Source organism: Cupressus sempervirens, chromosome 5 (assembly GCF_028749045.1).
Source record: "Cupressus sempervirens isolate cs-2001-9-10 chromosome 5, ASM2874904v1, whole genome shotgun sequence".
Classification (NCBI taxonomy): Eukaryota; Viridiplantae; Streptophyta; class Pinopsida; order Cupressales; family Cupressaceae; genus Cupressus; species Cupressus sempervirens.
In genome coordinates, this window is record NC_143122.1 from 720,252,803 (window position 1) to 720,267,147 (window position 14,345).

The window sequence follows — 14,345 nt, forward strand, 5'->3', positions numbered from 1 at the left end:
ATTATTTATTCTATTGCTTAAGCTTACTTAGGTCATGCATTTATTTAATATTTTATATTTAATGCATGTTGTGGTTAGTTGGTGACAACACGGGAGTTTGTTCCCTTCTAGTTGTCACACTTATCTTCTACCACCTTCCAGCTTGTTCTACAAGCTTCCATGAGCTCTTTATATTCAGGCTCTCTCTCATTGTATTTTAACAACAACATCAAGATCATATTGCATATTGTAAATACATTTCTTATTGTGTTTGCATAATTTGCTCTCATGTCCATTTAGGGTTTTTGCCCTTGCTCCATGCTCTTCCCTTCTATGGCTTCTCTTTGACAGGTTTCGCATGCAGGTGATCTTGGCGTCTTCGGAGTTGGCTTTCCTCAACTCCAACAAATATAAAACTCTACACTCCACTATCTATTCTCTTCTTGGAAAAGAAAAGAAACTACTTCAATGTTTACACAAACCATTAGAAAGACAAAAGAATAGTACCTCAAGAAAAAAATGCTTGACTGCATAAAAAGCCTATAGTTCTAGAGAAGTTCCCATGAGGACATGCCTCTTCCAACCCAACATAAAAGCCCTAGAACATCTATTATAGAAAAACTAGATACTCACAAGCATAAGATGATTGAAAAAAACATTACCATGTGGCATGAGATGAAAAACTAAAATCAAATTCCAAACTCAAAATTCTACAAATTTCAATCTTTATTCTACATAAATCTATGCTGATGTGTCTCCTAAAAATTAATGTCAAACCCAATTCCACTAACCTCAAATCCAAGCTCGTATCTAATGAATACTTAAACCCAAATCCACAAGTCCTACATATACTAACATCTTGACTGTGCAAAACATGAATTTTTCTTTAAAATCTTGATGATTACCCACAAACCTCTAGTTTTCTCAACTCTGGACACTTTGAATAGATCAAAGCATGTGGGTATCAACCAAAATTATTAAATTTATACTCATCCGTCTGTCTGGCCCTCTATGTCATGTCCCCTTTTCAAATAATTAAAAAATAATAATCTTTGCTAAGGCAGGCAGGCCCAAGAAAGTGAAGTTTCGGAAAAAGGGGGTTAATATTTGGAAACCATTGGACTAATAAATGAAAATTATTATTAAAATATGTTTCATTAACCTCTCTTGGACGTGAGTTATGGTTATGCCCTCTTTTAAGGGGTTTGGAGGCATTTTGGGTGGATTCCAGAACTTGATTTTTGCTCATTCTTTGTTATTCTTCAGAGGCTGCCAAACCTGTGGAGAAGGAGACCCAAGAACGGGAGTTTGCAGGTTTCCAGGGAGACCCAAGAATGGGAGTTTGCAAGTTTCTAAGAAGGCTAAGGATGGGATTTTGAATCCATTCCATGTGCATGCTCATACAGATTTTGCCTTTGTGCTGAACAGTGCAGATTTGTGGGTTTTCGGGTGTGTTTTTTGTATGAGTTTGGTGTTTTCAGTTGAGTATTTCATATCAGTTTGGGTTGCTGCTGTATCTCAGACTTTAAGGTGTTAAAATAGAGTTGAATATATGTATTGGGATGTGATTAAACTTTTGAGATAGATTATTAGTGTTTTTGTGGTGTTTCCGGGCATTTTTGTGTTAATTTCGGGAGCCCGATGAGCATAGTTTTTGTCCTACATTTGAGAACTGTTGTGTAAAGGATATACGGATCTGAAAATGTCATTTTGTAGGCTATTATGCTGCTGAAATTTCTATAAAAATTTCCACTTTCAGATTTATTAATAATAGGTGAAGCTGTGAAGCTTTTGGCACAGTTTCTGGCATACCCGATTTGGGGTTTCTTGAGAAATTTGGTGGATCTTTGTGATATTAGTTGTTTGATCTTAAAGATCTGATTAAAGGTTGGAAATATCATACAAATTCAGAAAAGGGACATTTCAGTGGTATCAGAGCCATGATCTTGCCAGCCTGAGGGTTTGTAGAAGTTTTTATGTCAGTTTTGACAACTACCCAGATCTTGCATGTCAGTTTTGACAACTACCCAGATCTTGCATGTCATAATTTATGGTTGCATGTTGCTTCTAATCAGCTACATGTCAAAATTTATGGTTGCATTCTACTTCTAATCATTTACATGTTAGTTCTTGGTGAATTTGGTGGTTGTAGAAGTTTGCATGTCAGTTTTGACAACTACCCAGATCTTGCATGTCAATTTTGATAACTACCCAAATCTTGCATGTCAAAATTTATGGTTGCATTCTACTTCTAATCATTTGCATGTTAGTTCTTGGTGAATTTGGTGGTTGCATGTTGCTTCTAATCAGCTGCATGTCAAAATTTATGGTTGCATGCAACTAAGTGAAAGAGAAAAAAGATATTTGCAGCGAGAAAAGAATAAAGAAATTTTGATCAAACCTCTAGTTGAAAGTAAAAGTACAAAATCCAAGGAAGGGAAAAGTATGGCTGATCCAAATGAGATGGCAAAGAAATTCTTCCAAGACATCCAAAATACTCAGAAGCAAACAGTCGATAGTTTGGCAGAAACTAGAGAGGCTTTGCGAATATTGGCAGAAAAACTACAAGGAGTTGCATCTATTAATGAGAAAGGGAGCACTTCAGAGGAGCCAAGAAATCTGAAATCCACACCATCTAAATCAACCAAAACTATTTTTTTGCCTACAGATGAGCCACCAGTACCAAATCCAGCCATTAATCCTGTGGAAGAGGTTACGAGTAACTTGATTACATTAAGAGCTACTTATAATGGCTTAGATGATGACTTTCGTAGTTTGGTTCCTTTTAGAGAATATGTGGATATGATGAACACTTTGATGCCCAAGAAAGAGTACAGAAGGGAGCATGACATAAGTGGAAGAGAGCTCAAAAATAAAATAAGCAAGTTTATAGCACCTACTTTTGATGGAACAAATAAAATTTCAGCTAGAGCATGGCTACAAAAATTACAGACCTTCTTCACACTTAACCCCATGAAGAAGAGTGATGTTGTTCAAATTGCAAGTCTACACTTGGAAGATGTAGCCTATGATTGGTGGTATCATGGAATGACTACTCAAGGTCATGATCAGGTAACTACATTTGATGATTTTAGTCAAAGAGTGATAAATAGATTTGACCTCGAGGATGATGATTATGAGGATGTTGTTGTGCATGATGGTGAGATACCTAGTGGAGATGAGCAGACATTGAGAATTCATGACTTTTCTGAGAGAGAGTACCAGGCACAGTTAGATGCTTCGTCACATGAGGTTGAGGCTAGTAGTACTTCACATGATTTATCCCACCAGCTGAAGGTGAGTGAAGACAGTATTGTGACTACATTATCTCATCATGACAGGTATGTGGAGTTAGTTGGTATTGGTCATATTACTCAAGTGAGGATTTTGCTTGAGTTGCCAGCTGATTCTAGTTTATAGATATGGACTCGAGATTGTTATATTGGCATTTGGGGTTCAGTTGACTGTAAATCTTTAACACTTTTGATTGCATGGTGTTGTCTTTTCTTGTGCCAGGAGCTTATCCGATGTTGGTATTAGTTTTTATACACCAGTGTTGGGCTTTGTTCATATATCCAGTCGACCATACTTGCTGGAATGTGTTGATGATATTTCATATTTGGCAGTGTGTACAAATGAGTCCCAGGATCATATTGGCATTGATGACATCCAGGAGGATGTAGTGGGCAGTTTTGAAGACTTAGTTTCCTTGGGTACAGAGGAGTTGGATAGAAGTGCTAATGTTTTTGATACTCTGTATGTTGTTATGAGCTTTAGATTTGATTCACAGGGTATGGATTGTAATACTCTAGAGACTAGTGACTTTGAGGATACTCCTTTGGACAGTGCATCGGAGGAGGTTTGTAGGAGATAGTCAAGCCAGTGTCATCATGTGTCTAATCGGTTAAGAGTTAGTGATCGAGACATTGCTATCACTTGCCAGCATTTTGATGTTACTCGTCAGTTGTTAGTAGTTTATGGATGGGGTTCTCCTACTAGTGATGAGTAGGAAGGCAGTTATCTTTCCTTGACAGAGATCCACTCTTTATGGGAGGCTATTCAGATTTTGAGACATAATTATATGCAGTTGGTAGCTGACAGAGATTATCTTATGGAGTGGGGTAGTACAACATATGATGCATTGTTGGCCAAGGAAGATGAGGTGAGTGAGCTTACTGAGCAGCTTGAGGTGACTTCTGAGATTCTTGAGAGTACACAGTTGGATTTCAAGGAGTCACAGTTTCATTTGGCTAAGGTGACCATGGAGTTAGAGCGGCTACAGTCTTTACCTGATTCTATACAGTCACAAGCTGTGGTGTTTGGTGATCCGAGGATGTCCATGGCCAAGATTGTCAGAGACAATGGAGATGGGGATGCATCCATCCTTGATACTAACATTGGCATATCAGGTTCATTCCCACTAGAGTCAGGTTCAGTTGAGTTGGGTGTTGTAGCAGATTGTTGTATGCCTGACATGGTGGTGGCCTCTAGTACTGATGGCATAGAGACTAGAGATGTATCAAAGATCATGTGTGATGTTGGTGAGTCGACAGTTGGCATGGTTCCTACTAGTAATACTACTCCCTTGGTGATATCTTCAGAGTTAGTAGTCAGTTCCAACATGGTTAATGATCAATTGCAGTTAGTTTCATCTAGATTACAGTCTGAGCCATTGACTAAGATTGGCGCATTCTATCGGCATTACACTGTGAGGTACGCTCATCAATTTACCTTTGATGACCATGTTGATGAAATTATGATACAGAGATGTACTTTGGTTCCTAGTGCTCATCATCAATTATGGAATAGTTTGATGCCTCGAGATGAGAGTTGTGATGGGAACGACATGGCGATAGGTCTTGCAGTTGATAGCTTGACAATACATGACTTAGAGCAAGATTTTTGGAGTGATGCTTCAACAGGTGTTGTTATTGATTCTACTCCTTTGGTGATGACATCTCCTGACTTAGCTAGTGATTAGTCACAATGGGTTGTATCACTTGTTCATGGTGACCTGTTGACTGAGGTTGGTTTTTTTAATCAACATTATATTGCAGGGTATGTACATCAGTTAGCAAATGATCCTTGTGTTGAGGAGTTGATGGCAGGAAAATTTGGTTTGGGTTCCATTTCTTTTTGTTTATCTTGTGATGGATTTTCACCATCAGGGGTGCATGGGAGTTATGGTTATGAGACAGTGGCCGATGATCTACAGAGTTGTGTTGACTGCAGGAGTTGTACAGTGTGTGGATTCTCCATACTTGGTATAGTTTCATTTGAGAGCATTCACCATTGTTGCAGAGTTGGATTGTACATTCCGTATAGGCCAGTGGGATGTGTTGATGGTATTTATTGTGTTGGCAGTTTGATTTGTCCACTTTACTTGGGTTCTAATGTTCTAAGAGTTTGTGTCTCATGGGTTTCTGATTGTGGTAGTGGTGATTTTGGAGTTTGGTTGAGCTGTAATTGTCAGTTTGATTATGGATTCCTCTTGGTCATATTGCAAAGGATATTGCAAGAGCCTATGTTATTTGGCAGTAGTATAGTTTATGACTACATTTGGGATCCAGGTGGATTGATTGGTTTATTGTTCAACCATTGCTTGAGGACAAGCAATGTTTGGGAGGGGAGGACTTGTCATGTCCCCTTTTCAAATAATTAAAAAATAATAATCTTTGCTAAGGCAGGCAGGCCCAAGAAAGTGAAGTTTCGAAAAAAGGGGGTTAATCTTTGAAAACCGTTGGACTAATAATTGAAAATTATTATTAAAATATGTTTCATTAACCTCTCTTGGACGTGAGTTATGGTTATGCCCTCTTTTAAGGGGTTTGGAGGCATTTTGGGTGGATTCCAGAACTTGATTTTTGCTCATTCTTTGTTATTCTTCAGAGGCTGCCAAACCTGTGGAGAAGGAGACCCAAGAACGGGAGTTTGCAGGTTTCCAGGGAGACCCAAGAATGGGAGTTTGCAAGTTTTCAAGAAGGCTAAGGATGGGAGTTTGAAGCCATTCCATGTGCATGCTCATACAGAGTTTGCCTTTGTGCTGAACAGTGCATATTTGTGGGTTTTTGGGTGTGTTTTTTGTACAAGTTTGGTGTTTTCAGTTGAGTATTTCATATCAGTTTGGGTTGCTGCTGTATCTCAGACTTTAAGGTGTTAAAATAGAGCTGAATATATGTATTGGGACGTGATTAAACTTCTGAGATAGATTATTAGTGTTTTTGTGGTGTTTCCGAGCATTTTTGTGTTAATTTCGGGAGCCCGATGAGCATAATTTTTGTCCTACATTTGAGAACTGTTGTATAAAGGATATACGGATCTGGAAATGTCATTTTGTAGGCTTTTATGCTGCTGAAATTTTTGTAAAAATGTCCACTTTCAAATTTATTAATAATAGGTGAACCTGTGAAATTTGGTGGATCTTTGTGATATTAGTTGTTTGATCTTGAAAATATGATTAGAGGTTGGGTGTATCATATAAAATCAGAAAAGGGACATTTCACTCTATCGCACTATGCTCTAGATAATCATAGATCTTTGAATCTTATCCATACTTTTCTAACTATATTCTAGCATTAAAGAATTAAAGAATCAACAATCAACATATAATGGCCATCCCTTGTAGTTTAACTTCTACATGATTTTTTTGAGAAAAAACAACTAGATCTCAGTAAGGGAACATGTTATATGTTGTGTGGGAAGATATGAAGAACATAAGTTTAATTTAGGAAATTCGTTCAAGAATATTATTGGCAATCAAGTTTTTGTGGAATTATGAAACAAGTTTAAAGAATCTTCAATAGTGGATATCCATGACTCATGAGAATTTGTAATAGATAATTTGCAATAGGGGATCTTGTATACATAGTGTAGTACAAGTGGCTTACAAAAAATGTTTTTATGGAAAGTAATTCATCTCTCAAACTATCTCTCCCCTTTATCTCTTCGTCCCTCCCTTCTATCCCCTATCTATCTTTCCAACTCTACCACTCCCTCACTTTCTCTTCCCATCTATATTCATCTCTCCTTGACCTTCTATATGGTTTGGTTATCTCTACTTATCTTTATCCGTCTTGCTCTCCACCTTTCTCTTTCTTTCTCCATCTTCATCTATATCTATTTCTTTCGATCTTTTCCTCTTAACCTTCATATCTCTCTAACTTTATCTTTACTTCTCTATTTTCCTATTTTTGTCTACTACGTTACCTCATCTCCAGCACAAATATAAACAAAACATAAATAAATAATTCTCTACATAACCTTCCACAACATTTGCGTAATCATTGCACACCAAGGTGGGATTGCTAGTATATATTAAATTAAGATATATATTAATTTGTAGCTTAGCCCTGATAGAAAAAGAATAATATTGGAGAAAGATAACAAATAGTTTAGGTACTTCCGCTTTCCTTCCAATGAAATTTCATAGAAGTTGATACACAAGAAACCGCCACGTATATTTTTGAATTGGCTCGTATAACCGATATAAAAAGAAAAAGGAGAAAAAGATTCGAAAGTTTCCAACAATAATCAAATCAGATAAAAAGAGAAATTCCGCCAAAGCTTTGTCATTATTTCCTCTCTACGCAAACGTTGCGTGAAGCCAACGAAAATAAAGTTGGTTTCCCCGAAAGTAATTCTCACCGGACTGCTTCCTAAAATATAAATTCCATTATAACCTTCAGATCTGTATATAAATCTTTGAAGTCCTGCACCGTTCGCTAAAATTTCTTTCTCATAGCGTAACAGATCTTTACCTGATTTCATGTTCTGCAAGAATTGAGCTTAAAGGGAAATACAAAATGGCAGGTTTTGGAGTTTAATTTCATCATATTTCCACAATCACAATCCATTTAATTGCATTTGAATTGGATTTGATTTGATGAATTTGAGTCATATCGTTACAAATTTTTGCCCGATCTTGTATACTGTGAAAATTTCAGGGAAAAATAACAAAATGGCAGGGTATGGTGTGTCTCTGATGGCAGCCGCAACGGCTGCAGCTTCGGCCATAGGAGTTTACTGCCGCCTAAATTCACAGGTAACAGCGAAACCCTAGCCCTAATCATTTTCTGTTTAAAGTTCCTTTTCTCTCTCTTTGTGAGGGAAATATCCTTCTGGTTTGCAGACTTTGGAAATTCGACGGCTTTCTAACAGAGAAGAAAAGAAATCAGGCGCGTATGAAGAGAGGGCATCAAGAAAGAACAGGGGAGGGCTACTGTTTGCTCCTCAATTTGACGGATTACATTGCTATGAAAATTTGACTTTTGGTTAAAACAATTTATTGATCTTTCTTCAACGATTCTTTCGTTGATGGTATTAACACTGTCCTGTACATTTACTTCGTTGTTCTCTGTTTTAAGGGCTCTGTTCTGGATATATTTGAACTGATTTTTACAGTTATAATATCACCTCCCAATACCAATCTTAATTCTTAATTGTTAACTGCATTCTGCTAAATGGTCTAAGCGGATTTAATTTTAAAGACATTTAACGTCATTTCGGGTCCATAAAAATAAAATTAATTTCACTTTTACGTTAAAAGCTATATGGAAAGCTCGTTTAAACATTGCATCTTTCGTGTGTGTGATGTATCATGTAGTCTCGTGTAGTCTGGTTTAAATGTTGATAATGAAAAGCCTACATAATTTTATCTACAAAGTTTAATCTGGAAAGACAACTATCTAACTATATAGTTAGTCATATCCAAAGAAAATTAGATCTATTATAATTCTATATGTTAAATTTAAATGACAACTAAAATAAAACAATTCTTTAAGAAAAAACATTTTTCTATTAATAGTCCATTGCTTGTAAGTCTTCAACTTTCCACTAATTATTTGTAATACAAAAGTAGAAAGAAAGAAATATATGTGACCATATGGTCCATTGCTTGTGAGTCTTCACCTTTCAACTTATTATTTGTAATACATAAGTAGAAAGAAGTAAATATATATGACCATATATTTATGACTGACAGACAAAAATCTTGCAAACTACCAACCAATGAAGGCCACCACAAAAATTTTGACTTGTACAATGCATTTTAGACTCTAAAGTTAGTATGCATTTGAAACTTGAAGTTTGAATGCAAAGAAAAATTTAGATAGTGGGGTATAGATTTATAATTTATAACACTTAAAATTATAATGTGTATACCACTTTAAACTTGCATAATTCAAACAATAGGATTTGAATTGTACTAATAGATTGTAATATATATATACACTTGCTTAAGAACTAATGAACTCATGTGATAAAATATGTTTTTAAGATCGAATGCAAATGATAAAGCACATTTTTTAACATCCATGGACTCCAAATTTATATAGAAAGAACCCCTAAATATAGACATGATTTCATAGGAATAAGGTAAATGAAGACCAATATCTTTGACATAAACATCTTAATGAAAACTAATATCTTCCTATAAGATAAGCTCCCTTCCTTTATTATTTTTAATGTAAGACCTTGTTTAAAAGAGTATTTTCAAGTTTATCCTTGTTTCATGGGGTAATCTCATATTACTTACTAGTAAATTTATCAAGGGAATTCATTCCTCATGCTCTTACATTATTTTAACATTTATTTAGTTCACCTTTCCATTTCCTTCAAGACATATTGTAGGTTTCTTGTATATCATAGAGTCTTGAAAGATTATATAAACTTGGAATTTACATATGTAATCCATCTTCATAATATTATAATATTTTCTTAAAATCATCATCCACATAACCTAATTTAATGGTCAATTAATATAAATAATTAGTTTGGTCTTTAATGCTTTCTTAATTTTGCATGCATATATATATATATATATAATCATTATATGTTGAAAACTATTTGGCTTTCAACATCATCACCACCCAATCCCATGTCTTAATATTGTCTTTAACCATCCTCTAATTGCTCTATTTGCAAGTGATCTCGTCAAATGCATTGTATTTCATTTCAAGTTTGTGAAGGAATACTTAAATTTTGTGCATCCTTAACACCTTCAAACTCAAAATACTACTCCACCTAGTCGATATCCAATCAACATGAGCTTTGGATTTAGGTTTCAATTGTAACTCAAAGGATCAATCAATGGTTTAATTTTTATTCTTTGGATGAAATTTGAAATATTTTGTCTCCTTGGGCTAATCCTTTGTTAGTGCCATTTCCTTTTTCCACAACCTCATATTCATCATTCTTGCTAAAATTATCTACATTTACTCCTCTTATCTATACTACTTATAGTGCTTTTCATCTTAATTTATTTCTTGCAACATTTTTTATTATTACATCACCATCTGGTGGTTTTCCTCGCCCATTACCACACTCTACTTTTATGTCTACATAGGTTCTACATCTTCATGTGGGTTTGAACTCTTACTCTTTCTTTACCCTCATCAAAAGGAGTAGAACTCTTTCATGTCATTTTCTAATCACTAATAGCTACATTGTTACCACTATGCATAGCATTCCTATGAGGCAGGACCGATTGATAGCTTAATCAACAATGATTTACAATTTGGTGATACAGTGATAAGAGTTGCATCACATTTAGGATATAAAACTTCATTACATGAGTACATTAGGTCCAAATATATCATTACAAGCTCTAGTGTTCAACATAAAAAATATTAATAAGATACAAATCTTTCAACATTCACAACAAACTATTGACCTTCTTTTCAATACTACTTTGCAAACATATACATTCAACATATTATCATTTTGATCATGCCCATATTATTGATTCTTAAATAATAATTCATCAAAAGTTTTCATTTACATGTTTTAAATATACCACACTAACTATCATGTAGACATAATTATGAATATTTACATTCAAAACCAAATACTTTGGTCATAAAAATGGCTGACCCTTGTTCTCTTTACACGTTTTTGTTCTTTCTTATTGGATAAGGAATTCAATCCACTAACCTTCCACCAATATTTTCCTTTATTTTAAGGTTTTTTTATGTTATTAATTTGAACAAAATAATTAGCAATTGAGTATTTTTGTGCCATCTTAACTAATTCATTTGGCCATTTCTTCTATTTTTTATTGGTCTCAGTTATAATCAAGAATTCATTCAATGTTTCATGCAATATTTCTATGAATTTACATCTATCAAATGTCGATGTCAAAGATAAATTGAGACCTATTTAAACTTGAAGTTATCAAGTACACACTTCCTTCTAAAGTTTCTAGTCTTGCTGGTTAAGTGTTAACCATTAGACCCAACCCCCACTTCTAAAACTTTTGCATTATTGGGTTGGACTTCATTCAAAAAGTCAATGACTTTCATACTTTGGGTTGTTCACTAAACTCTTATGACTTGATTTTTTCAAATTAAATTTACCCAAGTGTTAGTCAACTAGCATGATCCCCTTCTCAATAGATTCACATAGTAATTTATTTAGAAGCATCCTAGGTGTAAGGGCAATCTTGCATAACCCAAAAAATAGTTTTATTTTTGTCCTTTTAAATGAGGGTTAGAGTAGAGTTACTATTTTTGGAAACTTACTATTTTTAGTAAGTTTCTCATACAAGCTCAAAATGTTTTGATTTCACAGGTGGAGGTTCATCTTAGATATATCAATCTGCCAATTGAGCTTTATTTCCATGCCATATGTATTAGTGAACTTATTGAGGATTTTTTGTATCAAATCTTTGAAAGCGATTTTGAAGGCCTTAGAGGCTCCAAAATGAGGTCAAACCCTAGCTAGTAGTGCTTACATTATTAGGATGCTATAGACTAGGAGTCATCATTTACAAAAAGTGGTTATAATAGCCAACTTGAGTTGCAATTAAAAAGTTATGGCCTCGAAAAATTTTGTTAACTAAAAATACAATTTGAAATTATTTTGAGCTAACTCTATATAATAAAATGTGAAAAATAAATAATTTTGGGTTGGTTTACATCAAGGGTTAGGTTTAAATTCTAGAAACTTCCCAAGTAGTGAAAATTTGCCTATTTAAGAAAGACCCATAGGATTTTCTAAGGAAGTTTTAGGTCCCCTAGTTCGTGGCTCTAGATTATAGAATAATGTAAGGGAAAACACCTATGTGGCCTTGCATGTTGTATTTCTAAAATCTATACTTTTGGAGATAATAAGAATCCCATTTTCAATTCTTACATATTATTGTTGTTTCTTTATTTATGTTTATTTATGTTATGTACTTGTGGTATTAAGGTGGGTGCCCTTCATCAATTGGTATCAAAGTGAGAGTTTCCAAGTGTGCAGACATATCACTGACTATGAGGTAGTTTTCTCTAGAAACATGGTTAGTGTTTCAATGATAAGCACAAAAAATGCCTTCACGAAGGGAACATGGTAGAAGAACCAGAGGTGTGACATTTGAGGGTTTCAAAGCCATCAAAAGACAAGTGCAATCATTGCAAGAAGACATTCACAAAGGGATGGATATTTTGGTAAGAGATGGAAGTGAGGATGAATTTGAGGAAGAAGAAAATGTTTAACAAGAGGGAGAAGATGAGGCTACAAACCAAGAGGAAGAAAGACCTTTCAAGGCCATTTCCAAGATTGGGCAAAGACCTAATATTAATGTTGCCACATTTTTGTGAAATTTTAACACAAAGGAATTGATCAACCAAATCAATAGATTAGATGAATATTTTGAGTATGAAGACATTGAAGATCTTGATAAGATCAAGTTTGTGAAGGCCGTGCTGACATGTCATGCAAAAATATGGTAGTATGAGATTCAATTTGATTGAGAAAAAAGGGAAATGAGAAAATTACAAGATGGGATATGATTGTGGATAAATTGAAGAAAAAATTCATTGTTGATTATGATCTTGATCTTTTGAATAAAATGCAAGGGTTGAAGCAAGAAAGAAGATCTATTTAGGAGTATATAGAAGAGTTTTATCAAGCCATCATAAGAATAGGCCATGTGCAAGTTGACATGGAGAAAGTTGCATGTTACCTTAATAGATTGAGGTCAAATATTCAAGATGAGTTGAGTCTAGTCAGAATGAAGAGTATTGAAGAGACATACCAATTTTCTCTAAGTGTAGAGGAGAAGTTGAATAAAACATTTGAGAGAAGGAAAAGTTGAAGAGGTCATGGTAGAAGATCTAGTGGACAACCTTATGGAACTCAAAATAACGATTAAAAAAGAAGGATGAGGCTAACAATAGTTAGAATCAATGGGGAAATAATTTGAATTATTTCATGATTAGAATAATAAGGATTAGAGAAGAAGAGGAAGAGGACAAGGACTAGGAAGAGAGGGCTCTCGTAGAACATGATTTTATTAGAGAGAAGTTTGTAGAGAATATGAATGTCCCCAACACCAATGAAGGAAAGATAGGAGAATTGAAGGTTAGGCCAAAGTTGCGCATGTGGATGAAGATGCCAAGTCATCACATTTTGAAGATGCTAAAAGAGAACTTGTAGTTAATAGAAGAGTCTCGTTGAGTGGGGAGAATGAACCTGAGCAAAGGAGGATCTTATTTCACACTAGGTGGAAGTGTGAGGATAATTGTTGTTATGTGATTATCAATAGTGGAATCACTAATGATTTGGTGTCTGCCACAAGAGATGGAAAAAAAGCTAAAGCTTAAGAAGGAGAAACACCCACATCCATGTTGGATTTCCTAGGTGTGAGATGACCACGAGATCATGGTCAATGAGCAATGGTTGACAAAGTTCAAGATCAAGAGTTACCATGATTAGGAGATAAGCGATATCATACCCATGGATACTTGTCAGATGTTGCTAGGTAGGCCATGGAAAATTGACAGACATGTTGTAAATAATGGTCGCATGAACACCTCTTCCCTGACAAATGGAGTAAGACATAAGCTAAGGCCCTTGAAAGGCATAGAAGAAAATGTATGTATTGATTCCGTAATATGTTTTTTTGATGGAAGGAGATTCCTAGAAGGTATGAGGCATGATCATAACTATTTTTCTATAATTCTAAAATATGGTGAAGAAGAAGTAGAAGATGTAGCTATAAAAGTTGTAGATTTATTGTATGAGTTCTATGATTGTATTCGATAATGTGTTTGATTGATTACCACCAGTAAGGAATATATGTCATCGGATGAACTTGATTCTAGGACCTAGTTTTCCAAATAAGGAAACATAGAGAATAACACCAACAAAGAGTGGAGAGTTGAACATGCAAGTACAAGAGTTATTGTAGAAGGGATTGATTTGAGAGAGTTTAAGCTCATGTGTCAGACTACTAGTATTAGGACAAAAAAAAAATAGTAAATGGAGGATGTGTATAGATTCTAGGACTAATAATAAAATCATGCTCAAGTAAAACTTTCCCTTCCCAAGGATGTATGATATCATGGATTATTTGAGTGGAGATGTGTATTTCACAAAGATAGATG

General features: G+C 34.8%; 1 protein-coding gene across 2 annotated transcripts; it reads left to right on the plus strand.

The window, feature by feature from the left end:
- The first annotated feature begins 7,613 nt into the window (after positions 1 to 7,613).
- Positions 7,614 to 8,410, plus strand: LOC149558010 (uncharacterized). 2 transcript variants are annotated; one of them, XM_089786079.1, is made up of 3 exons: positions 7,614 to 7,788; positions 7,923 to 8,020; positions 8,108 to 8,410. In XM_089786079.1, the coding sequence occupies exons 1-3, from the start codon at positions 7,782 to 7,784 to the stop codon at positions 8,252 to 8,254; spliced, it is 252 nt and encodes an 83-aa protein (XP_089642205.1). In that variant the 5' UTR covers positions 7,614 to 7,781; the 3' UTR covers positions 8,255 to 8,410. The 2 variants fall into 2 exon arrangements, with proteins under 2 accessions (XP_089642205.1, XP_089642204.1); XM_089786078.1 differs by having other exon boundaries at positions 7,615 to 8,020.
- The last annotated feature ends 5,935 nt before the right edge of the window (positions 8,411 to 14,345 follow it).

Coding starts and splice junctions, on each gene's coding strand:
- LOC149558010 (XM_089786078.1), top strand. CDS start 7,862: ATGAATTTGAGTCATATCGTTACAAATTTTTGCCCGATCTTGTATACT. Junction 8,021..8,107: donor ACTGCCGCCTAAATTCACAG/GTAACAGCGAAA, acceptor TCTGGTTTGCAG/ACTTTGGAAATTCGACGGCT.